The sequence below is a fragment of the Furipterus horrens genome, unplaced genomic scaffold (genome assembly GCF_987537825.1).
Source record: "Furipterus horrens unplaced genomic scaffold, mFurHor1.1.pri manual_scaffold_4, whole genome shotgun sequence".
In the NCBI taxonomy this organism is placed as follows: domain Eukaryota; kingdom Metazoa; phylum Chordata; class Mammalia; order Chiroptera; family Furipteridae; genus Furipterus; species Furipterus horrens.
In genome coordinates, this window is record NW_028327174.1 from 56,220,698 (window position 1) to 56,244,990 (window position 24,293).

A 24,293-nucleotide genomic window follows, 5' to 3' on the forward strand; every position below is an offset into this window, starting at 1 on the left:
TTCAGGAAGTCACTTGTTTTATTAGTGGGCAAAGAGGCTGAGGGTAGGAGGAAGCTAAGTTTAGAGAAAGGACTGGGATGGTTTGGGAGAAGAAAGGTCCTCTTCGGTCTCCAAGCACCAGCCATGATCAGAGGGGTGAGACACGGGATCCTCCCACAAAGGTGAGTGGGTAGGGCTGGTGCTGGTCCAGGAAGAAGAAACTGCCATCTCTACATTAGGCCCCACCGCCTCAAGAGACAGTCACTTCCAGGCTGTGACTCCCCTTTTTTTTGCAGCTTAGCTTGCCATTCTCATCACCCCCAGGCCCCCGGATGACCTTGACAGTCACATTGCTCTCCTTGAAACTCACGGAGAAACTGCAGGGAGAACAGACAGAAAGGCAAAGCTAGTGTCCTCATCCCCTATGCCCATATTTTCATGACAGCTTCCCCTCCTCTTCCTGAGGCAAGTACAACCCCCCACCCCCCCGCAAAAGACTCAAGACTCCAGAGAAATTGGGTGGGGAGACTACAAAGCTCCTCCAAGCCCTACTCTAACACAATATGCTTCGCTTTCTGACTGCATGAATTTTCCCCATCACAATGACCAACAGCTTTGTCATCTGTCCCAGTCCATCCCTCAGCCCTGCTCATGGCCTTACCGATCAGTCACGGAGACTGGAAGCTGCTTCTGCGTGGTATCCAGCACAGCTCGGTACATTTTGGTCAGCAGTTCAACCACATGCTCGCTGACCAACAGGAAGTCCCCCTTGGAACCCACTGATGATATCTTAGGAAAGGGGGAAAAAATAGCAGGGAAGGGATTCATTTTTTTCTCCTCAGGAGCAGCCTGAGAGACATCAAAGACCCAGAGGAAGAGGTTTGGTACCCACACTTCCAGCCCTCCCCAGCCCCAGGATGCCCCCTACCTTCTCCAGCCTGAGGCCCTGCCCCCAACCAGCTCTGATACCTCACTCAGATGCAAGCCAAAAAGCCCATCCTTGAATGGGGAGACTGACACCCCAGCCACACTTTCCAGCCCAATGACAGTTTTGGCCTGGGACTTCTTGGTGTCTGTGAGAATCACATGCCCCTTGGTCAGGAGGAGAATTCGAGAGGAAATCTAGGGACAGAACAGGAAACATTGAGGAAAGGTGGGATCAACCCCCCACCCAGCTGCCAGCCTGGGCCCGGGATCAGGCTGTGGGGAGGAGCTAGGCATGCTGGCCTTCACCTTGCCATTGTCACGATTGACCTTCTTCACAATATCTGCCACCAGAACAGGCCCTTCCTCCCTGCTCTTCAGCTTCTGCAGCTTGGGGTTCCCTTGCAGCCCAATGTAGTCACCACGGAATGGAATGGGAACACTGAGGACACACAAGAAGTATGCAGTGGAGACAAAGTCCTTACCACTGACCTCCAGGGCCCTGCACCTCCCCTGACTGAGTTCCCATCTTAGTCCTGCAAGCCCCTTCCCGCATCCCCCACCATATCCTCTGTCTCAGTGGTTCTCAGAACATGGTCCAGGACCAACATCATTATCCCCTGGGAACCTGTCAGAAAGGCAAATTCTTGGGCCTCACTCCAGACCTGCTGAATCAGAAACTGAGGGGGGGCAGTGGAACCATCTGGGCATTACTGAGCTTGCTAGGTGATTCGGATGCACTGAAGTTTGGACCGACTGCTCTATCCCAACTGGAGAATATTCTCTTTGCTCTTGATGAAATTGACTGGGCAGGGCCTGAGAGGCTCTCACCTCTGGGGGTATGCAGCCTTCTTGCCTTTGAACAGTTCGCTGGCACAGAGCTTCTCCCGCAGGATCTCTACCTGCTTTGGGGACAGTTGATCCCGGAATTTCTTGCACTGTGGGTGGGTTGGGGCAGAAGCTATGATCATGGAGGAAAAGGGCAGGGCCAGGAAGGGAGGTGGGGAGAACACTGAGAAGTGGAAGGAGAGGAACAGGGAGTAGAGAATAGAGACAGAGGGAAAGGACAGACACTAGACAGTTCAGAGAGGGCAGAGGTTGGAGAAGCATTGGGGAGGAGGATGAGGACTGAGGGGTGCTGGGGTGGGGGTGGAAACAATCAAATATGAGCTCCATGAGGTCTGTATGCCCAGCACACAGCACAAGGCCCAGTCACAGACAGGTGTTCAATAAGTATTTCCTGAATAGAAGAACATTGTGCTAAGTGAAACAAGCCAGACACAAAAGGACAAATATAGTATGGTTCCACTTATATGAGGTAACTAAAATATAGTTATGAGCCACATAATATTTCAGTCAATGACAAACTGCATGTACAATGGTGGTCCCATAAGGTTATAATGGAGCTGAAAACTTCCTATCACCTAATGACATCATAGCTGTGGTAACATCGTAGCACACACATTGCTCACGTGTTTGTGGTGATGCTGGTATGATCAAACCTACTGCAGTGACAGTAGTATGAAAGCACAGCACATACAATTATGTACATAATACTGATAATGATAATAAATGACTATGTTACTGGTTTATATATTTACTATACTATATTTTTTATCATTGTTTTAGAGTGCACTCTACTTATAGAAAAAACTTTGCTATAAACAGCATCCCATATTATGCCAGCAGCAGCCTTATACATCTTGTGTTTGTTTACTACATCTTTCTCTCTCTTTTAATCCTTACCTGAGGATATGTTCATTGATTTTAGAGAGAGAGCAAGGGAGGGAGAGAGAGAGAGAAACATCAATGTGAGAGAGAAACATTGACCGTGCCCTGACTGGAGATCGAACCCACAACCCAGGTATGTGCCCTGACAAAGAATCAGACTGACCACCTTTTGCTGCATGGGAAGATGCTCAACTGGATGAGCCACCTGGCCAGGCCACTGAGTCTCTTGATTGCATCATTTTCTCTTGTGCTTGATTTAATCTCATGTTGTTTTGGACGGCAACATGCTGTACCAGCTTGTAGCCTAGGAGCAATAGGCTGCACCATAGAACCAGGTGTGTAGGAGGATATACCACCGAGGTTTGTGTGAATGCATAGTATGATGTTCGCACAACAAAATTCACCTAATGATGCATTTCACATATGTATCCCCTTCGGCAAGCTGATGATTCTGGTCAAATTCTTAGAGACAGAAAGTAGGCTGTGGGTGGGAATAACAGGGAATTATTACTTAATGGGTACAGAGTTTCCATTTGGGATGATGAAAAAAGTATGGTGATGTCTGTGGCCAGGTGTCTCAGTTGGTTGGAGCATCATCCCACACATCAAAAGTTTTCTGGTTCAGTCCCTAGTTGGGGCAGGTACAGAAGGCAACCAATCGATGTTTCTCTCTCACATCCATCCATCTCTCTTTCTCTTTCTCTCTCTCTCTCTCCTCTTCCTCTGTACACATATTCTTGGGTGAGGATTACCAAAAAAAGTACAGAGATGGATGATGGTGATGACTGCACAACAGTGTAAATGTGCTCAATGCCACCAAACTGTATACTTCAAAATGGTTAAAATGGTAAATTCTGTTATGTATGTTTTACCACAATTTGTCTTAAACAGAGAAAAAGAGTTGAAGAGAGGGGAACAGAAAAACCAGAGGGAGGAGGAAAAAAAGACAAGTGAGAGGAGAGGTGCGTGGGCCCCCTCACCTTCCACTGGTAGAAGAGCCGCTGCAGCTCCTGATTAGCTGTGCTGAAGCACCTGTAAGGGGCAGCTGGCCACTTTTTGTCCAAGACTTTGGCAGATGGCAAATTGTTCTTCAGCCCCAGTAGGAATTTCTGTGCCTGGATTAGAAGTGGGGGAATTGAGAGTGCAATGATGAGAAGGCAGACCCTGCAACAGGCATACTCACACCCAGATCCTGCCACTTAAATGGAGGAAGGCCACCCAGAGTGAGAAGCAACGAGTGGAGCTGAGGAGATGGAAGGCTGTCATCTCCCGGATCTCCTTCAGGACGAAGTGGAGGCTTGAGGCTGGGCAGGAAGAGCATGAATGGGAGTTTGCAGGGAGAGAGGATTAGTTCCAAGCCAAGACCTGCTACCCAGGGAAGTGAGGTGGGAGAACCAATATGAAAACCGGCCTCAATATTTTGCTCCTGTAGCTTCCTATTCTCTCAGCTTACTGTTACCTACAGCTCGCTGCTACTGTCTGTGCCAGCTAGCGGACGGGTACAAAGTCTTCCCTCCTTTCCAATCAGTCAAGCCCAACACGTCACCTGACATGCAGAGTCTTTTCCTTAGAGCCCCACCTCATCACAGGGTCCCCTGCCTGCGCCTGGCACACCAACCAGGCAGGACTCCTTGCCCTGCCCTTTGCCCAGCCCATGTATTACCACTCTGAGCCGTAGCTCGTGCCGCTCTCAGCTCAACCCTGCCAACCCAGATTATGCCCATCCTTTCAGATGCAGTTCAAAGGGGGCCTCTCCTTTCTTTGGAGCCCCCCTAGCACTTTGTCTATACTTCTGTTTTTGCACTGCAGTTATTTGTGGAAAAATCCCTTTCTAGACAGTGAGTCCTTGGGAGTTAGTCTCCCAGGTCTTGAGGTTTTCCTGCCATTCAGCATCTACTGAGTGTCTGCTCTGTGCCTGGCACCGCTCTAGGTAAGGAGACACAGCAATAAACACAGCAAAGTCTTTATTCTCATCCAGGTCACATGCGACTGGGGGTGGGGAAGGAGACTACCCACAGCAAATAAATACATATAATAGATGCCAGTTAATTATATATCGTCGGCAGCCGTCCGTCTCGAGAGACGATGGTGTAGCTTCTTATGAGTCTATCTGCACCGCCGAGAATGGCTGTGCAGTCCAACTCGGGAGTGACACGGTATCTGTCTCCTCCCGTGTTGAATCGACATCTTACGATGACGCTGGAGTGTTCTCTCCAGTGAAGCTGAAGCTACAGAGCCTGGGCAGGGTGATATGGAGGGTCTGCTGTTGCCCATGCAGCAGACCCCCCCTCTCTTCGCAGCTGAAGGGTCCAAGGGAAAGACGGAGTCAATACAGCTTGGCTTCAGGTGCGCCGCAGGAGTTGCCGGTGTTGACTACAACATCAAACCGCCTTAGGGACTCCGGCTCCGGATTTTCTGTCGGGGTTTACTCCCTTAGCCTTTCCCCTGAAGAGGTATGCCGCAAGGCAGCGGAGGTTTTTTGGAGTCAGAGTTTTCCTTCTCTGATGTGCCCTGACTGGAAGATCGAACCAGCGACACTTAGCTCGCAGACCGACGCTCAATCCACTGAGCCAAACCAGCCAGGGCTTAATTATATATACTATGATGCAAAAAAGCAGGCCCTGAGACAGGAATGAGTGGTGGTATATTCCAGAAACAGAAAGAAAGCCAGTGTGAGTGAACTAAATTGAGTAAGAGGAGAGAAGCTCAGAGAGATGGCTGGTCATGGACGGATCTCGAAGGGCCCTGTAGGCCGTGGCAAGGACACCCATGTTTATTAGGAGTGCAACAGCACACCACCAGAGAGTTTTAAGGGGAGGAGTGACATAATCTGATTTTAAAAAACTTAATACAATTTACTTTCTTATTTTGAAAGTATTTAAACTTGCTTAAAAGTTGAAGAAAACATCACAATGAACACCTGTATACCATACACCCCTCACCTAAATTCACTAATTGATAATGTTAACATCTTGCCCTATCTGCACATTCTCTCTTAACATATGCACATATATTTACAAGTGCATACAAATACACACATATATACAAATCTTCACTGCCATACCACCCTACAGTATGTTACAGGCATTCTAACATTTTCCCCTAAAACTTAAGCACACATCTCCCAAAAACTGGGACATTCACTTACACAATCATAATTCCATCACTACACCTAAGAAAATTAAAAATTAATTAGATTCACTCATCTAACAGCAAAACATACTCAAATTTCTCCCGAAGTCCTTTATAAACTTCTAAAAATGTCCTTTTTAGCCTTGTTTTTATTTTTCCTGTTCCAGAATCCAATCAAGCTTCACCTGTGGCATCTGTTTAGTCTTCCCCAATCTAGAACCAGCACACATAAGTCTTTACATGTCAGGGAGTTCCCAGCATCCTTTTTGTTTATGGGATAGAGCTATTGAAGGTATAGAAAATGACTTGATCTTGAGCACTTCCAAATTTGGGGAGTTTTTATAAGAACTTCTTACTAAGACATTAGGTTTAAAAAATTAAAATAGAAAAAAAGCACAGCACACAATATATTGCTCCAGGAACTATCCAAGCTCTTTGTTTCCACTACAAAGACCTAGTGGGCATGGTCTCATCACCCTGAAGTCTCTAGTCCTTGGTTTGGTTTGATTTAACTCAATAAACATTCCTAAGCATCTCCCATAATCCCCCATGTTCTAGTTGATGTGGAGCCTCTGAGGGTTTTCTTTCTTTTATTGTTTTTTTATAGATCTAGGAAGTTCTGCATTTCCCTATGCAGCCCGCCTGTCCCCAAGTCTACCCAAGGCTGTGTATGCCTGGGTTGCCCAGGCCTCTACTGGGGGGAGGGGGGCGGGCAGCTTTACACAGTGGTTAAAACTCTGGAGTCAAATAGTTTGTATCCCAGCCCTACCATTTACCTACTGTGGGGCTCCTAGCAAGCTCTTTAACCTCTCTGGGACTTAGTTTCTTATCTGTAAAATGGCCTACCTCTGAGGGTTGTTGATTGCATTAGATTACAGTCAATGCCTGTAAAGGGCTTAGTGCACAGGTAAATGTTCAAGAAATAGTAGGTACATAATAGTATTAGTATTAGTATTAGTATTAGTTCACCCTGGCTGGTTTGGCTCAGTGGATTGAGCGTCGGCCTGCGAGCTAAGTGTCGCTGGTTCGATCTTCCAGTGAGGGCACATCAGAGAAGGAAAACTCTGATTCCAAAAAAACCTCCACTGCCTTGCGGCATACCTCTTCAGGGGAAAGGCTAAGGGAGTAAACCCCGACAGAAAATCCGGAGCCGGAGTCCCTAAGGCGGTTTGACGTTGTAGTCAACACCGGCAACTCCTGCGGCGCACCTGAAGCCAAGCTGTATTGACTCCGTCTTTCCCTTGGATCCTTCAGCTGCGAAGAGAGGGGGGGTCTGCTGCATGGGCAACAGCAGACCCTCCATATCACCCTGCCCAGGCTCTGTAGCTTCAGCTTCACTGGAGAGGACACTCCAGCCTCTTCGCAAGATGTCGATTCAACACGGGAGGAGACAGATACCGTGTCACTCCCGAGTCGGACTGCACAGCCATTCTCGGCGGTGCAGATAGACTCTTAAGAAGCTACACCATCGTCTCTCGAGACGGACGGCTGCCGACGATTAGTATTAGTTATAGGCAAGGCAAGTGCAAAATAGACTAATCAGAAAGAATGGGCTAGTGGATGCCTAGTGAATCCCTGCATGCTCTCTTCTGTAGGGGGTAAGACTTAGAGAAATACTGATCTAAACCCAACAGCTCCTGAGCTGATATTCAGGAGGTGCCTGATAATACACAGATGAAAGAAAAGGTGGAAGAAGATAAATAAATAAGTAAGTAAATAAAAGAACAAAAAGGAAAACAAGGTAGAAGAGGGGCAAGTCATGAGATAAGAGCAAAACCAGATGACAGGTCTCAGGAATGCAGTTCTGCAGCAAGAGAGCAGGAACTCTGAGAAGACAGAAACCCTGGGGCCTGAGGAGAGACCAGACAACTGAAGAGGCCAGTAAAATGGAGCTTCAGTGGCAAGGGGGAGGGGGCCCCATGAAGGCTCAGGAAGGCAATGGAGAGGCTGAGCCCCCATTCCTCTGCTGGGCCCAGGGATCCAGCGTCTCCCACAACAGAGAGCTCCAGCAAAGGTGTCTCACGTATGAACGAGCACAGTTAGTATGAGTCCTAACAATCATCAAAATTCAAACCAGTGGAGGGCAGTTCCGATTTACCCCAGCCCTCTGTCTAAGACACCCCCCACTCTCCATCCCCACCCCCGATCTTCCTCCTACCCTCTGGCCTTTCCCAAGGTCTCACTGGAAAGTGCTGCTCCCTCCCTGTCCGGTTTCCCTTTCTCTATCACCCTTCTCTGTCCCCATTTTCCTCCCACTGGAAACTGCCCATAGTTTGAATGCCTAGGCCTGGTCCTGGCTTCTTCCTGCCCACTCTGATCTCAGTCCTCCAGAAGTAAGATCCTTCCTGAGGCTTAATAAAAGACTTCTGCTGTCAGAACATGGAGGCAGCTAGAATGCACACCTGGACTTTTGGTATATGCTAATCAACCTGGCTCTGGACTTAGCCATTCCCAAAGATATGCTGATGGATTTAGCAGTTCCCAAAAGATATGCTGATGGACTGAAACCATTCCCTGGGGAAATGGTAATGAACCTAGCCCATATGTTAACTAACCTGGGGGGAGGGGGGAGCAATCAGATATAAACGATCTACTGAATATGTTGATAAGCAAACTCACCCTCACCAAAATGTGTGGTTGACAGGTATAAAAAAGGTGCCTGCAGAAGTGCAGGTGGTCATTTATTAAAAAAATAAAATAAAATAAAGTATTTTCGTATCTTGCAAAAAAAAAAAAAGAAGTGCAGGTGGGGCTCCTACGGGCCCACGAGAAGGACTGGGAGTCTGGAATCCCCATTCCCCAATTCCCATTGCCCTTGCTCCTACGGGCCCTTGAGTTGGTTTGGGAGCTGCCTTTTCCCTTCCCCCGCTTTGTCCCCTTTTCCCTCAATAAACCCTTTGCCTAATCCCACAGTGGTCTCTGGGTGATTTCTCAGAGCAAGGCTGCCCCGACGCCTGCTACAGTTTCAGAAGAGATAGGAGGAAAATATAATTCCTCCACCTTCACCCCAACTCTAAAATGGACCTGGGAATTTTGTGTTAGTTAATCCTTTGAGTGCCAGTGTCACTGTGAGTGATGCTGACAAATTTTCCCAAAAGCGCCAGCGTTGCTCCCAGCAACTCTTTTGCTATGGCTAGAAGTGTAAATAACAATGGAATAATTCGTATTTTATGTTTTGTTCTCGTTTTTTTGTACCTCAGGTTATATATTAATATAATTTTTTCTCATGTTGATCCAAATTTTGAATTTTGCATGGCACTCAAAGGGTTAACACTATGTGTCCTCACTCTGGTTTTCAGTGAAGCTCAGCTTTTTCACTGTTGTGAACCATCCAGCTCCTGTCTCTTCTTGGGTGTGCTGGGACCCCTTCCTACCACGAGGTTGCCTACAGTGTCCACTCAACCCCAGATGTATTCTGATGTTGTCCCTGGGCCCTGAGGCAAGCAGGTCAAGGAAGCTCTTGGGGAGAAAGCTTTGAGTCACCTCTTCTCAAACCCCACATCTTTCTCTATCAAACCTGTCCCTCCATCCTCACCCCCCAGCTTCCACCCTCAACACCCACTACTTACTATGCTTCTGTAGATGAAATCTGCCAAGGTGAGAGCGGCGCCTGACCGGAAGTATTTTCGATAATCCTTGCGGGCCTGGCAGGGACATACAAGAAACGAGCCAAAGTAAAAGACAGTTAGACCTAGAAGACAGAAGACAGATCTAGAAGAGATTCTTAACTTTTTTAGCCACACAAAGTACAGAGTAAGATAAACAGCTAAGACTATAGCTGCAGAGAATGAAGTCAGACAAAGTGGGAATGAGCAGGACACTCAAGGCAGAAGGCAGAGCCACGAAGATACACAGATCTTCCCAGCGTACAGACACACACACAGACTCACAAACACCCAGACACAGACGTGCCATTACAGAGGTATGTCCTGGGTTCGGTCAGGACTTGCTTTCTGCTACTCCTTCCCCCCAGCAGCTGGGACAATCCAGAAGGAGCCATACGGCAGAAGGAACCACTTGTGGGAAGGAGAACCCCACCTCCCCTTTCCCATTACCTTCCACCCTCTCACAAAGGCCTGGAGCAGTAATACTGATGCCTTTATCTTTCCATAGCGTTTCTTTTGCTGTAGAAAATAATGGGCCTGTTAGAAAAACTCCACCTCCTGAACCACCTCTCCCACTTCCCACTCTCCTATTAGAATGATGGAACGGGACTATGGGGGTAATTGGTACCATGTTGCCCCGAAACCAAGACGAAATGAGGATCTGACTCTTGCGCATCTGCTGGTAGTGGGTGCGGCAGCGCCAGCCTCGGTATATCTTCTGTATGAGTGTGGCCAGCTGCTGGATTCTAAGGCGCCTCTGCTCTTCCAGGTGGAACAGCTGTGGAGAGGTGAAAGGGTAGAACAGAGAAGCTGGCCTAGGGAAACAGCGCTCTCTCTTCCTGTACTCCACAGCACCAGAGGCTTCCCAGCCAGTGTTTCATTTGATCGCTCCTTTAGCTTCTTAGTTCAGTCATTTATTAATTCATTTAACAAGCAGCTACTGAACTCTAACTCTGTAGCGGGCACTGTGCTGGAATTTGGAAACTCAGACACGAGTGGTTCATCACCCAGACCCTCAAGGAGTTCTCCTTCAAGTGGAGACTCTCAGAGGGGGCCATGTAAGCACCCTTGACTCCCAGGGCTCTCGGGGTAGGGTGGAAACCCAAGGATTCAGTCTCTGCAGAGACACCTCCTCATCCTCTATCCATTCCCTTCTATAGATAACTGCCTTTCCCACCCAGCCTCTTCCTCAGATGAGCTCTCCCATTCTCCACCTGCCACCCTCACCAAATACAAGTGTACTTTCCAACTCACAGTCTTGGGACTTTTGATGAAGATCTTTGTCTTCCCAAAGGTCACCTCCTCTGAGGACACGCTCAGCTCCCCCAGGATCTTCTCAACCCCCTCCCTACAAGAGCAAACAGGGACTGCTGCTGAGGGGAAGCCCAGGAGAGGGTCCTCTCCACCTCTCCCCTAATCCCTTTCTCCCTGAGAGAAGAGTTCGAGGCTTGAACAAGAAGGCGTCAGAGTCTGTTCCGCCCCAGATGTTCCCTGCATTGGCCTTCTCTGCTCCCACTGAGTCTTACCGGTCTCCCCCATTCCAGCGAGGCCAAGTGCTCCGGCTCAGCAACCGGTACCTCTCCAGGAAGGGCTTGTACCCCTGGCGGAAGGCATAACCTGCCCGACGCACCCGCACATTCTCTAGCAGTCCCAGGTACCGAGCCTGAGTTGCCACCAGTTCCCGGGAGAACTGACCTCGCAGCTGATGTTCATTGGGCTTTATACACCTGGTGGGAGGCAGGGCAAGGTACAGGCTTCAGGAACTTCACCTTTGCCAGCATAACCCATCCTGGTCTCTATACCCCAGTTTTGCACACATTCCCCTTAGGTGCAAAGTTTCAAAGGAAGCAGACACACTTGCCTTTCCAGTTTCAATCACTATGGTATGGCCCACACCCAAATCGGATGCTCTCCCTGCTACAAGATCCTCAGTGACTCACCTGGCTATATTTGCCATGAGGAAAGGGCCTCAGATATCCTTATTCCAGAGACAAACCCCTCCATTACGAACATATTCCACATTACATGGACTATGCACATACTATCACATATGTAGCACATTCTTGTGTGTAGCCAGTACGTCACCTGATGTAGTTGGGGCTCTTGGAATATAGGTTCTTCATGAGTATGGCCACAGAACTCTTAAACTGGGCCCCAGCAGTTGGGGGGCGTTTGAGAGATGCCTGCTTAGGATCACCCTCAGGGAACAAGGACCGAAGGAGGGGGTGCTGGGCCTTCCACATGGCCTGGGACAAGTCCCGGAAGAGTAGGTCATTATTCTTGTCAATGAAGCTGTTCACGTTATATGTCACCTGTAGAGCAACAGCTATTGGTCTGGAGAGCACATGACCTTGTCCCAGAACTTGGCCCTCCCAGTCTCTTTGTGAAGTATTCTTAGTTGTCATCTCCTCCCCAATTCCTCCCCCATTGCCTTCAGCCTGTGCTCAGGCCCTAATCTTGACCCTCCCGCCCTGCCATATCACCTTGCCCGCATAGTGGCAGATGCGAAAGCAGCAGGGGCCCATGGTGTGGTCATACTGGCGCTGGGCGTTCTGGGTGACTTTGCTCTCATAGTAACCATGCTTGGAATAGAGGTGGTTCAGCTTCGCTAGGAAGGTGGAATCGCTGACCACCCCAGGCCGCAGGCACTCCTCATCCAGCATGGCCAGGATGCCTCGCTGATTCTGGCCAGGGAAACAAGATCAGCTCAGCCTAGACCTGGTGCTCCAAGATGTCCCAATCTTCTGCCCCCTCATCCTTTGCCCTCTTTAGCATCCTTACCAAGTAGAGTGAGAGGAAGGGGATGAGAAAGGCAGGGGAAGGATGTTGGAGGTCTCAAAGATAAGAGAAGGATAACTCACATGCTCAATAAGGTTACAGATAATGCCATTATCAAAGTAGTCCACTTTTTCCCATGGTATGCCCTGGCAAGGGGAGACATGAAAAATTACAGGGAGCAGGTCCAAGACAAGTTTTCAAAGACCACCAGATCCAGGCCCCCTTTCATCCATCCCACAAAAGACCATCAGAAAGCCCTATGGCTCAGAGGGGTCCTTGGTGTGGTTTCTATTTACATCCCCATTCCTCCAAGATTGATGGAGAATTTGTCGTGCAGGTAGATACACATGGGAAGAGCCAGAGCAGCAGTGAGGGGGAGTCAATGTAGAGACCTGTAGGTGCCTCAGGATAGAGGGAAGTGTAAGATACTGGGTGAAGATTGGGGTAGGGATTACCCCCCTCTGGGGGTGGGGAAGGATCCTCAAGTATGTGGAAGATCAAATGGCCACACAGCTCTGGCAACAAACTACAGAACAAAAGCACGTGAGTTTAGCATCAAACAACACATCTAATTAGATACATCTTCAAAGACCTGCTTCAGTGATTCTCAGTATCCAATGTGCATCACAAGTACCTGGATGGCTTGTTAAAGCCACAGATTGCTGCCCCTGCCCCCCAAGTTTCTGATACAACAGGTCTGGGATGGGGCCTGGGGATTTGCATTTGAACATGTTCGCAGGGGGCTGCTGATTCAGGACCACAGTTGAGCCACTGATCTATATGTTACTTCAGGACTGTATACTTAAAAAAAAAAAATAGTACAGAAGCAGAAAATCCAAAGACAATCTTGCTCTGCTTTAGGGATTTGCTGGGCAGCAGCCCTGCAGTCAGGAGAGCTTCTGATCCCTACCCAAGGGCAAGACTGTGCAGTTCAGGCCATTTCCAGGTGTGACTGGGGAACACAAGCCTTTTTCTCCCTCCTTCCCAACAGGTCTTAAGGGAATGCAGAGTGGAATTAACTCACCCTCCCACTTCATTCCAAAAATGCCTTCCCTGGCTAATTAAATGAATTGATATTCTTATAATCCTATGTAACTGTAAAAAAGTATCTTTATATACTGATATAGAAAGATCTCTTGTTAACTTATGAAAGCAAGGTATAGAAGAGAGTATATTCACTGCTACTTGAATAAATTTTGTGGGAAAATATATTTACAGACTTGTTTGATTACACATCAAAGACCTCTGGAAGGAGGCCCGCTTTAGGTGCCTCTGGATGGGGGAGGAGGAGATGGAGGAAACTGGGGAAGGGGTGAGAGAGAGACCTTTTTTTACACACCTTTTTAAGCTTTCTGAATTTTGAAGCATGGGAATATATTATCTATTTGATCATTTAAAATTTTTAAATAAAAACATGCAAAATACTTTTAAAACTTCTTCACACATTGTTACCATGTTGCCTAAAATTCTGCCATAACAGATAGCTGAGCGCTCACAGGGAGCACGCCTGGGAGGGCTTTGATGAGTGAGACTCAGCCATTCACACTTTGGAGTGGGTTGGCTCAATCAGAGAGCTGTCCCAACACCTAGCCACAGAGCACAGGGCTTTGCTCAGAACAGGGGAAGAAGTGTGGAGATTCTGAGCCATGGGGCACTTCTGGTGAGGAAATCTGGAATCAGGGTGCTACAAGAGGGGAAGGAGACATCAGCCAGGGCCTGGAGGAGACAAGGATTCTGAGGGTTAGAGAAGAGCACAGAAAGGGACGTGGTAGGGTGCCAAGCCCAGAAGAAACGTCCCTTCTAAATGTGGCACACAGTATGCCATAGGCCAAGCACAGCTGTCACTTCACTCTTGTCATAACTCCCCCCCCCCAGTCCACCCCCACATCCTCCTATCAATCTGCCCCCTTCCTTGCCTGGCCTGGAGTGGGAGGATAGCGAACTGGGGGGATGGAGAGCAGAATACTGGGGCTTCTTCGTAATGCTGGAATGTTCAGCTGTGCAGAGGAAACTTACTGTCTGGGAGGAAATTGTGATCAAGGAGAAAAAGATCTGGCATGTGCCTAGAAGTCATTTAAGAGAAAAGTAGGGAGAAGGCTTAGTTTACCTCTCTCTTATATTCCTCTTGCTCCTCTTTCAGTGTTATCTCTATGAACACCTGCTGTAGCTTCTCATTGCAATAGTTGATCACAAATTGCTCAAAGCTGTTGTCCTAAGGGAAGGTACACAGGTTAAAGAGAGAAACCAGCTCCACCCACGATGCGTCCTTCCTCTCAGCCCTACCTCCCATCTCTTTTACCTCACTTTGAATCCAATTTCCCCTAACCCTAGGGAAGCAGAGTACTGTGTTTGGGCGAAGTTCTCTTACCTCTAATATTTCAAAGCCATAGATATCCAGGACCCCCATTACCTTCTTCTTCTCCCCAGTGCCCACCTGAAGAGGAGGAAAAGATAAACCTGAGGACAAGCCCTCTGTGGGGGCTGTGATGGGAGCAAGGGGCAGACAGAACTCGGGTGAGCCTGACCAAACTGTAAAGGAATTGTGATTCTATTCTCCTTCCTCTTCTATACGCTGGAGGACAAGCAAAGAGGGAAAAAAGGAGGAAAATGAAGAGGGAAATAGATTCCAGAATGGTGCTCCCATGGTGTGAGGTAAAATGACATTAAAATCCTCTCAGGAAAATAACCATCTCTCATATTTGCTGAGCATTTTACCAAAAATTCTAGGTTCTTATTTCACTAATCATATCATAACCCTATAAGGTGTGATTATTCCCACTTTACAGAAGAAAAAATCAAGTTTCAAAAGGGCTAAGCATTTACCAAACCTAGATTCAAATCCCTTTTTTATTTTTTTTTACAGTTGTCCCACTTTTCCCTCATTGCTTCCCCCCATTCCACCCACGCCTTCTCCCACAGTCAATCCCCACCCTGTTGTCCATGTCCATGGGTCATTTATAGTAGTTCCTTGACTAGACCCTTTCCCTTCTTTCCCCCCTTCTCCCATCTCCACTCCCCACTGGTCACTGTCAGTCTGCTCCTTGTTTACATGCCTCTGGTTATATTTTGTTCATTTGTTTATTTTGTTCATTAGGTTTCTGTATTAGTTGATATCACATGGTATTTGTCTTTTGCTGCCTGTCTTACTTCGCTAAGCATAAAGCTCTCAAGTTCTATTCATGTTGTTGCAAATGGCAGGAGTTCTTTCTTTCTGCTGCGTAGTATTCCATTGTGTGGATGTACCACAGTTTTTTAACCCATTCATCTATAGATGGGCACTTAGGCTGTTTGCAGCACTTGGCTATTGTAAACAGCGCTGCTATGAACATAGGGGTGCATAGGTTCTTTTGAATTCGTGTTTCAGGATTCTTCGGGCATAATCCCAGCAATGGACTTGCTGGATCAAAAGGCAATTCCAGGACTTCTGACCAAGATGGAGGCCTAGACTGACACGCTCCGTCTCCCTCCATAACTAAGAAGGAACACAACTACCGCAAAACCAGAAATAACCAGAAGTTCCAGAAAATAAAGCTACATGGAAGTCCAACGTATAAAGATATAAAGAAGCGGTGCTTATCCAGACAGGTAGGAGGAGAAAATCTGGGGTGGAGAGGTCATGCTGTGCTGGTGGTGGCAGCAGCAGCGATGGCTGCAGGACGGCGGTGAGCACAGACACCCATATTTAAGAGGAGGCAAGAAGCACCTGGGGAGCACCCCCGGCTGCAGACCGGACCTGTCAACTTGCGATTCCAATCTCAAATCCCATTTTACTCCATGCTTTCCAGTAATAGCTCATAAATTGACAGCATTTTCATGTACTTACTTTTTTTGTAAGAGCTCTATTTTGATCTAATTCATATCAGAAAATTTACCCTTTAAAGGTATACCATTCAGTGGGCTTTTAAAGTGTATTCAGAAGGTGTAAAACCATCACCACTACCTAATGATAAGCATTTGCATCATCTTCCCAAAAGAAATCTTGTACCCATATCCATTAGCAGTTACTCCCATTCCCCTTCCCCAGCCCCTTGTAACCACTGATCTACTTCCTATGTCTAAGGATTTGCCTAGTCTGGAAATTTCATATAAAGAAAGTCACACAAAATGTGGCCTTTTGTGTCTGGCTTCTTGTACTCAAGATGTTTTCAAGATTCATCTACGTTGAGTATGTAATCAGTATTTTACTCCTTTTTATGGCCAAATAATACCCCATTGTATATGAATATACCACATTTATCCATTCATCAGTTGATGGGCCTTGGGGTTATTCCCACATTTTGGCTATTAAGAATAATGTCTCTTTGAACATTTATATATATCTGTTTTCAATTTGCTTGGATATATACCTAGGAGTACAATTGTTGCTTATAGGGTAACCATGTGCATAACTTTATCTGATCCTCACTAAACCTGTAAAGCAGGTAGGCATTAATGTCCCATCTTCCAAGTCAGGAAACTGAGGCTCAAAATCTTTGTGAAATTGAATGGCTACATGGCTGGTAGGTAGCCTATCCAGGTAGTCAAACTCAAAAACCAGTAATTTTTCCACAACACACTTGGAAAAAACTGTACACTACTCACTGTCCTAACTCTATTCATCTCAGAACCCAAGACATGCGGCTGGTGACCAGGGAAGGGAAGGGAGGCAGGCCAGACAGCACTGATGAAGGAGGGCGATCTCTCACCTTGATACTCTCATTGATCCGATTCACAATCCAGTTGAAGAGGCGGCTATAGACGTTCTTAGCCAGAGCGTCCCGAGCATACTGAGCCTACAGGGCAGGGCCAAGCTGGTTAGTGTGGCAGCCACAGAACAGACTCAGAATCAGCCCCTTCCATAGGGCCACTTACCTGAATGACACTCAGTGCGGTGACCACATTTTCTTTAGCAGTTTTCATGGTTCTTGAGCACAAAGCTCTCTCTAGTTCCTCTGAATTCAAACCCACAATTTTCCCAATCTCCTGAATACCTGAGGTGATGAGGAAATACAACAGGGTCTGAGAGAGGGCTTTCTCCCAGGGGAGGGAGGAAGGGGTGATAAGCGAAGTTGCTGGGGGCCTGGTATCCCTGAGTCTTGCTGGAGAAGCCCTTGCAGCCCATTCAGAACATGGCCCTGAAGATGGTCTGGGGAGGAGGAGGAGGAGGAGGAGGAAAGGGAGATGTGGGAAATTTGTATGCATTATCTACTTTGAGACTCTACTGAAACAGGTGTAATTGTCTCCATTTTGCAAAAATCAACTGAGACTCAGAAAGGTCTCAGAATCTACATCTATCAAACTTCAAAACCTCATTCCAATATGCCTTACTGGGAGTTCTCAGTGAGTATGTTTGAGGAAGAACTCAGGAGCAGGCTGAGTAGAACTAAATCAGAGTGAAGTTAATGATGCTACAGACGATGGAAGGACAGCAGGAGATTCAGGGAGCCAGGCAGGGACTTCAGCAGGAGGCTGCAGACCTCTCCCATCACAGATGCCACTTGCTGACATCCCATTGGCCCGGAACTCGTCTGACAGCTCCACGTTCCCCAGCTTCAGCACCACGGCCGTCACCTCTAGCACCCATCGAATCTCCTCCTCTGAGAACCCAATCACCGCCATTGCACTCTTAGGGAAAAAGCAGACATCAGAAGCTGAACTGTGGTGCCAGTCCAATGCCTCCCTTCTCCAAGCCAGAGCCTGGGCTCAGGGAATGGCCTAAGGGCCCAAGCGTATAGCACCCTGGGCACCCACCTGCACAGCCTTGAAGTTGGAGGCATCGTCCATGCCGTCCACTATGGATACTTCCCCATTCAGATAGGCATAGCCACTTGTATTCCGCTCAAGCTTCAGAGCCTCTGGGAGGGCCAGTGGGGAGAGGGTTAGTGTACGGGCTCTCTAGGGCCCACCAGCCTGGACCCTCACAGCCCTTGCCCTAGGTTGGTTCAATCACTTATTCAAAAAAGCCACTTTTGTTTTAGTTTCTTCCCATGCTTCCTGTGTTTTGGAATCATTAATTCCTATAATAGACTAAAATTTTAAGTGGTATTTAGGGTTTAGGTGTTCATAATTATTGGGGATATCTCCCAACTTTTATGAAAGAAAAGCTTCCTTTTACTCTTGTCCCCACCCTCGGGGTTCTTAATAATGAAAACAAACAAACAAATAAACAAACCCTCCATACCACTCTGGTCTCAGTGACACTGAAGGAGGAAGGTAAGGAGGAAGGTATCTCGCACCCTCCCCCGGCTTAACCCCTCACCCTTGTTGGTATGTTCACTGTTTGTTCACTAAGCACTGACAAAGTAGCAGGTACTATGCCCCCTAACCCTGGTCCCTCTTCTGGAAGGTTTTCTCTGGTGTTGCCCCACAGTGAATCTCTCCCAGCTCCTATCACATGGGCTAGGTTTTGCTTTTTTCTCCCCCTCACACAGATGAACAACTTGTGTGTTGGGACTGTGTTTTTCATTTTCATGTTCTGTATACCTGGCTGACATGCAGGTAGTTTTTTCTTTTAAGTAAGTGAATCAAGGGAATGACCAAAGTTGTTTACCTGAGATGGGAAGGAGCAGGTTAATCATGGAGCTTTGGGGATACCAACGATCTGCTATTCAAATGATCTGAGATTCAGTATGTATCTCTCAAACTAGAATTTAATGGCAGCTTCTCCCAAGACACAACTTTGGAACCGAAGCTTGCTGAAGAGGGACGTTGAAACAGAAAATGAGTCAGAAAGGCCCTGAGATGAGGACACCATGGAGGCTCTGCCTGGACTCAACTTAAACCAGTGAGTGACAGAATCAGCCAGAACAAGACACGAGTGCCTATGATTCACACAAACTGAACACAACCAAGACTATTAAGCCAGGAGAGAGGATGAGACTTGTGAGGGCTCCTGAACCATAGAGATCTGCCAGAGGGAAAGAAGACACAAATCCTGTACAGAATAACCAGAAACTAAAGGGACAGGTCCTCAGGGGCCAGTTACCCACAGTGCTGACAGCTGGACGGGGGGCTGGGAGGCAAACTCTGACAGGGCCGTCAGTCTCACCACACCCTGTAGTGATGCCCACCCAGAGCTGCCTCAGGCCAGTACAGCATTCAAGCTGGGATGGGTTCTTCTCCAGGACAAGGCAGCGTGCCCCATGCTCCTAGAGCCATCTGCACAGGCCTGTTGACACTGGTCACATTGATTGCAGTGGATCTGTTCATACATCTGCCGTCCCTAGGAGACTGTAAGTTTTTCAGGGACAGGATGCCCTACTCAACTCTGTATCCTTAGTGTTCAATCAGAGCAAATGCTCACGAGACATTTGATGAATGAATGAATGGAACCTGCATAGATCCAAGAAGAGGAACTCAAAGACAGGCTCCTGGGCAAGGCAGATGCAGACCCAGGACAACTTCAACTAAAGCTCATCATAAGTCCTAGAACACTTGCAACATCCTGCTTAATTTCCTGCTGAACTATCAATAAAATCCCTTTAGTTGAAGGTAGAAAAGGATGGTAGATGGAAATGAGTGTTCCATTTTTGAAGCCTGCTCAGGGAAAGAGGAACCCAGGCAGGACAGAGGAATATGAGCAGTGAAGAGGCAAGAAAGCTTATTCCTAGTAATAAAACCACAGCAAAGGAAGAGAACACAGAGGTCCCGGGATTTGTTCCCAACAATGGCGGAGGAGGTTGAGGTGAGGAATGCAGGAAAAAGAAACAGGAGGGGCTCTGTGAACGAGGCTTCGAGGCCCAGAGGGGACTGAGGGGCGGCCAGGGATGTCTGGGGCAGGCACATACTCAGGAGCTGTGCATCTGCTCCAGCCAGTAGCTGATAGAAGATGTGGAAGTTCCTTTCTCCTTTGAGCTGCTTCACCACTCGGGATTTCTCAAGAAGGTCTGGCAGAGAAATAGAAAATAACATCCTGATGGTCTGGGAGATACCTTCGCTTCCCTCTAATTCTGCCCTCGTCCCTGGTGTTCCTAGTGGTTGGGAAGCCTGGCAGTCTAATATTCCTCCCACCTACAGTAGCAGATTAGCAGAAAGGGACACTGTGGGGCCGGCGGAAGAGAGAGGCGGTAAGCGGAATGGGGAGACACGTACAGTTTGTGATGACGCCACCAAGGGGGGATCCCTTGAAGTCAAACTCAATATCCATGTATTTTCCCTTCAGAGACCAGAGAGAGAGAGAGAGAGAGAGAGAGAGAGAGAGACTTTGCTTCCTCCTCTTGTCATCACCCTGCCCAGGAAGGGTCAGTGGCACATTCCTCCCTCTCGAGTCCCCACACCCTCCCCTCCCCAACTAGGGAGAGAGGTGGTTACTCACAAATCGAGAGGAGTTGTTGTTGCGAATGGTCTTGGCGTTGCCAAAAGCTGCGGAGATGAGGAGAGGGGCAGTGAGGTGTCTGAGGGGAGAAGAGGGACCCCGAGAAGGAAAAGGAGGATGGTCTTTTGGTCATTGTACCAACTCAGATTTTTCAGGCTGAATGGGAACAGTAGTTTGGAACAATGGGGAAGAAGGTCTAGGGCCGAGTGACTCTGGGGGTGACAGGGTGGGGGTTCAGGCCAGAGCCTGGAATTCTCACCCTCCAGTACTGGGTTTGACTGAAGCAGTTGCTCCTTCACAGAGTTCACCTGCTCCCCTTTCCCACAGACGGCTGCCACGTAAGACATCACCAGCTTACTAGCCTCTGTGCAAGAGAAACCCTCACATGGATCCCCACGTTACCCTCCTTAACTTCCCTCATTCCAGCACCTCAGGCCCTTCAGAGTCAGAAAAACCAAGAGGTGGGAGAGGGGCAGGACTAGGCATGGCTTGGAAAGAGACAGGGGGGTAGTTCCTGAGGGGGTAGTTCCAGTGGTGCGTGGTTCCCAGCCAGGGGCCTCACCTGTCTTCCCAGATCCACTCTCGCCCGTGATGAGGATACACTGGTCTTGGTCCCGGAACCTCAGTGACTGATATGCCACATTTGCCAGTGCATAGCTGGTGGGGAGCAAGTGGGTAATAACTAATGTGGGACCAGTCTTTCTCTCAATCCCCAGCATCCAAAGTCATCCACCCTCCAATTCTGAGGCAAGTGACAGGCCTAGGAAGGGGCCCCCAGAGGGCCAGGGGAGGAAGGGGCAGCTGGAGAACCTCCTTCAGGAGAAAGGAAAGGAAGAAATTAGGAAGTCTCATCATCAGGAACATCCATCACCTTCCCCTAGTCCCCTTCTCTACTCACATATGGGGCTTCAGCTCATAGAAGGTATAGTCCCGGTATTTGTCAACAAACTCTGGGCCATAGATGGGCAGCTGTTGGTAGGGATTCACTGAAACCAACACGTTCCCAATGTAGGTCTGGAGCCAGGGAAGAAGGTGAAGGAAATGAGGGTGTTGGGGGAGTGGGAGTATGTGAAGTCTTTAGCCACGAACCCACAGTCAGGGTCACCCATATAAACTCACATAAATCTCTTTGTTTTCATAGCGCAGCTGGAGGTTCTTGAGTAGAGACTCTTCGTCCAGGGGTTCTAGGAGTACAAGGTCCTCCACCCCTACCGAACTTTCCAGGAGAGCCATGTCCAGAGGGCCTATGGATCCTGGGAGTAAGTGGGGGCAGTTTGCTGATGTCTGCTCAGCTTCAGAGACAAGTAACAAAGGAGGAAGGCAGAAGGGCCTAAGAGAGTCTTTTCTCCACCCCCAGCCCCCACCAGGTCCGGCCTCAGAGAGAGCCCCTGACATAGCAGAGGCCTCTGGACTAGCCCAGGGTAACTGTGGGGGGCTGCAGAAAACTTGGCAGGAGGTGGGAGAAGCCTCTGTCCCCTGGGTCAAGGTTGGTGGGAACAGGGCAGGTATGGGACAGGACCACCTGCCCTGAACATCAGCGTAAGGGAGGCAACATAGGAAGCCCAGTTCTGCTTGCAAGAGAGAGAGTTGGGGAGGACAGGACAAGCGAAGCTTTGTGCCACAACCAGTCATCAAGAGCTCTCTCCCTGGCTGGTATGGCTCAGTGGATTGAGTGTTGGCCTGTGAACCAAGTGTCCACTAGTTCGATTCCCAGTCAGGGCACATGACTAGGTTGCATGTCAGGTCCCCAGTTGGGGGCGCGAGTGAGAGGCAACCACACAGTGATGTTTCTCTCCCTCTCTTTCTCCTTTCCTCTCTCTCTAAAAATAAATAAATAAACAAAAAAAAAAAAAAAAGAAAAGCTCTCCCTCCTGCAGTGACACCCTGCCAAGGTCTAGATCCTCTGGCCATTGTCCCCAGTCCTTCTCAATTCTTACCTCCCACAGTCCCTATTTCAGTCACCCAACCCACTCATGTCCACTTCAAAAGTTCTTCCAAAAGTCTCTCCTCCCCTCTCCTTGCTACAGTGAGAGTCATTTTTTAAATGAGGACCAGACGAGTTAATGAGTTTGAGGACAGAGGCGGGAGTTCCTCCATAAGATTGGAATGCCCTAAAGAAACTCAATAAGTAAGCTTTATTTCCCCAATGAACAAGCAGCTGTCAGGACCTCTGGCCATGCCTACACCTGTCTCTTATTTTTCTATTTCCAGCCTTTACATGAATTCCTATAACCTGGCCTAGACTTTGCCCCAAAGGGACACACTCAGCTTTTTCGTAGCTGATGGGAATAAGCAAGGAGGAGCAGAGCTGGAGAACCAAGGAGCCTCGGCCTACTTCCTCGGCCCCACACAGTGGGCACATAGCAGGTGTTCCCTAGGGAGGAAGCCCAGCCCTCCTTAGTTTTTCCTGTGGGACCAAGTAGGCGAGTAGGCGGGGTGGCCTGGTACAGGACAGAATTATTAGTACAATGGTCAATGCCACTCCCTACAGGGATTAAAGAGCCACATCCACCTCCTCTCCTGTGTCACTGAACCTACACGGGGGAGGGGGAGGAAGCAGGAATGGAAGGTGGAGCAAGGAACACAAGCCGCCTTCCCCCTTCATTCTGCTTTCCCCAAGCTCCAGGGAAATAAAGCACTTGTCACTTCCTGGAAGGACACAATGAAGGGAGCGATAAAAACACTGATAATAGCAGTCTCTAGCAATCATGTAGTGATTACCATAGGCCCAGTAGGGCTCTGAACACTTTACATATATTCATTCAATACTTAAAACATCCCCATAAAGTCAGTACTATTTTTATCCCAGATTTTCCAGGTTTATAAGTTAAGTTGTTAAGTAACTTGGCAGGGAAGGGTGAAAAGCAGAAGCAGGGCTGGGAGGAGGCATCTTCTTTGAGTTTGGATTTGAGGGTAGCGGAAATATGACTGGTTGGAGGTAGGAAAGGGGTAAAGGAAGCAGCCCCTAGATGGGTACCCCAGGATGTACACAGGAGTAATGACAGGTCAAGGCTAGACTCACCCAACACTGGAAATAGGATGTAACTTCACTGTCCCTTGGAGAACGGTGTATGAAACCCCAATTTGACAGGAAGGGGGCATGGGATGCCCGGCCCCAACGGTGGAGAGGCTCCGTTGTTAACAGGAGCTGTCCATGGTGTCAGGAGACCAGGAAAGAGGCTGCCCTCCTTCTGCCAGTGTCCACTCTTCTGACCTTCCTCTGCGCTGCCTCCTCCAGCAAGGGCTCTCTGTGTCAGTCCAGCCAGAAGCCAGAGCTGGCTGCTCAGCACAAAGTCCGAGGCTGTTCCTCTGGAGGGTGTGGCTCACTTAACCCTTCACAGGCCTGAAGCCCAGAAGGGAGATGGTCACAAGTGCTTCTAGGTAGGAAAGGGCATCTGACTGGCCTTAGCGGAGCAGCAAGTAGAGTTCTTATGCCATTGTCCCCAGAATTTGGAAATGGGAGGGATTTATAACCAAGGACAAGCTTTTCCAAAAAGTCAAGAATTTGTCAAGGAGGAGGGTAGGCTTGGGTGTCTTCCTAACAAAGAATCAGTACTTCCCTCAAACCTACCCTTCCTATCTTATTGAAAGTCAGAGGGTGTCAATGATGTTACTTGAGAAACTAAGCAGACAAAATCTCCTAATTTCTTTCCACTTCCCCCACCATGACTCAAACCCCATTATACACATCTAAAACTAGTTAGTACTAACACCTGACATTTGTATAGATATGTTTCATTGAACGCCCCCCTGTATCACCACATTGAATTACACCACCCTGTGAAGGAGGCAGTACAGATACTCCATTAAAAAAGAAAATTAAAGGGAAACACCGAGCCCCAGAGTGATTA

At 48.2% G+C, this 24,293-nt stretch overlaps 1 protein-coding gene across 1 annotated transcript; it reads right to left on the reverse strand.

The window, feature by feature from the left end:
* Positions 1–23,530, reverse strand: MYO1A (myosin IA). The gene is made up of 28 exons (XM_090273438.1): positions 23,465–23,530; positions 21,562–21,695; positions 21,341–21,456; positions 21,005–21,099; positions 20,702–20,806; positions 20,443–20,489; positions 20,220–20,283; positions 19,916–20,014; positions 17,880–17,983; positions 17,606–17,753; positions 17,001–17,119; positions 16,835–16,921; positions 14,518–14,583; positions 14,257–14,361; positions 12,233–12,295; positions 11,855–12,055; positions 11,457–11,683; positions 10,898–11,098; positions 10,626–10,719; positions 10,000–10,149; positions 9,822–9,890; positions 9,336–9,410; positions 3,615–3,749; positions 1,735–1,841; positions 1,213–1,345; positions 949–1,101; positions 641–768; positions 1–356 (listed from the first exon to the last, which is right to left on the reverse strand). The coding sequence occupies exons 2-28, from the start codon at positions 21,673–21,675 to the stop codon at positions 230–232; spliced, it is 3,132 nt and encodes a 1,043-aa protein (XP_090129564.1). The 5' UTR covers positions 21,676–21,695; positions 23,465–23,530; the 3' UTR covers positions 1–229.
* Positions 23,531–24,293: the final 763 nt, after the last annotated feature.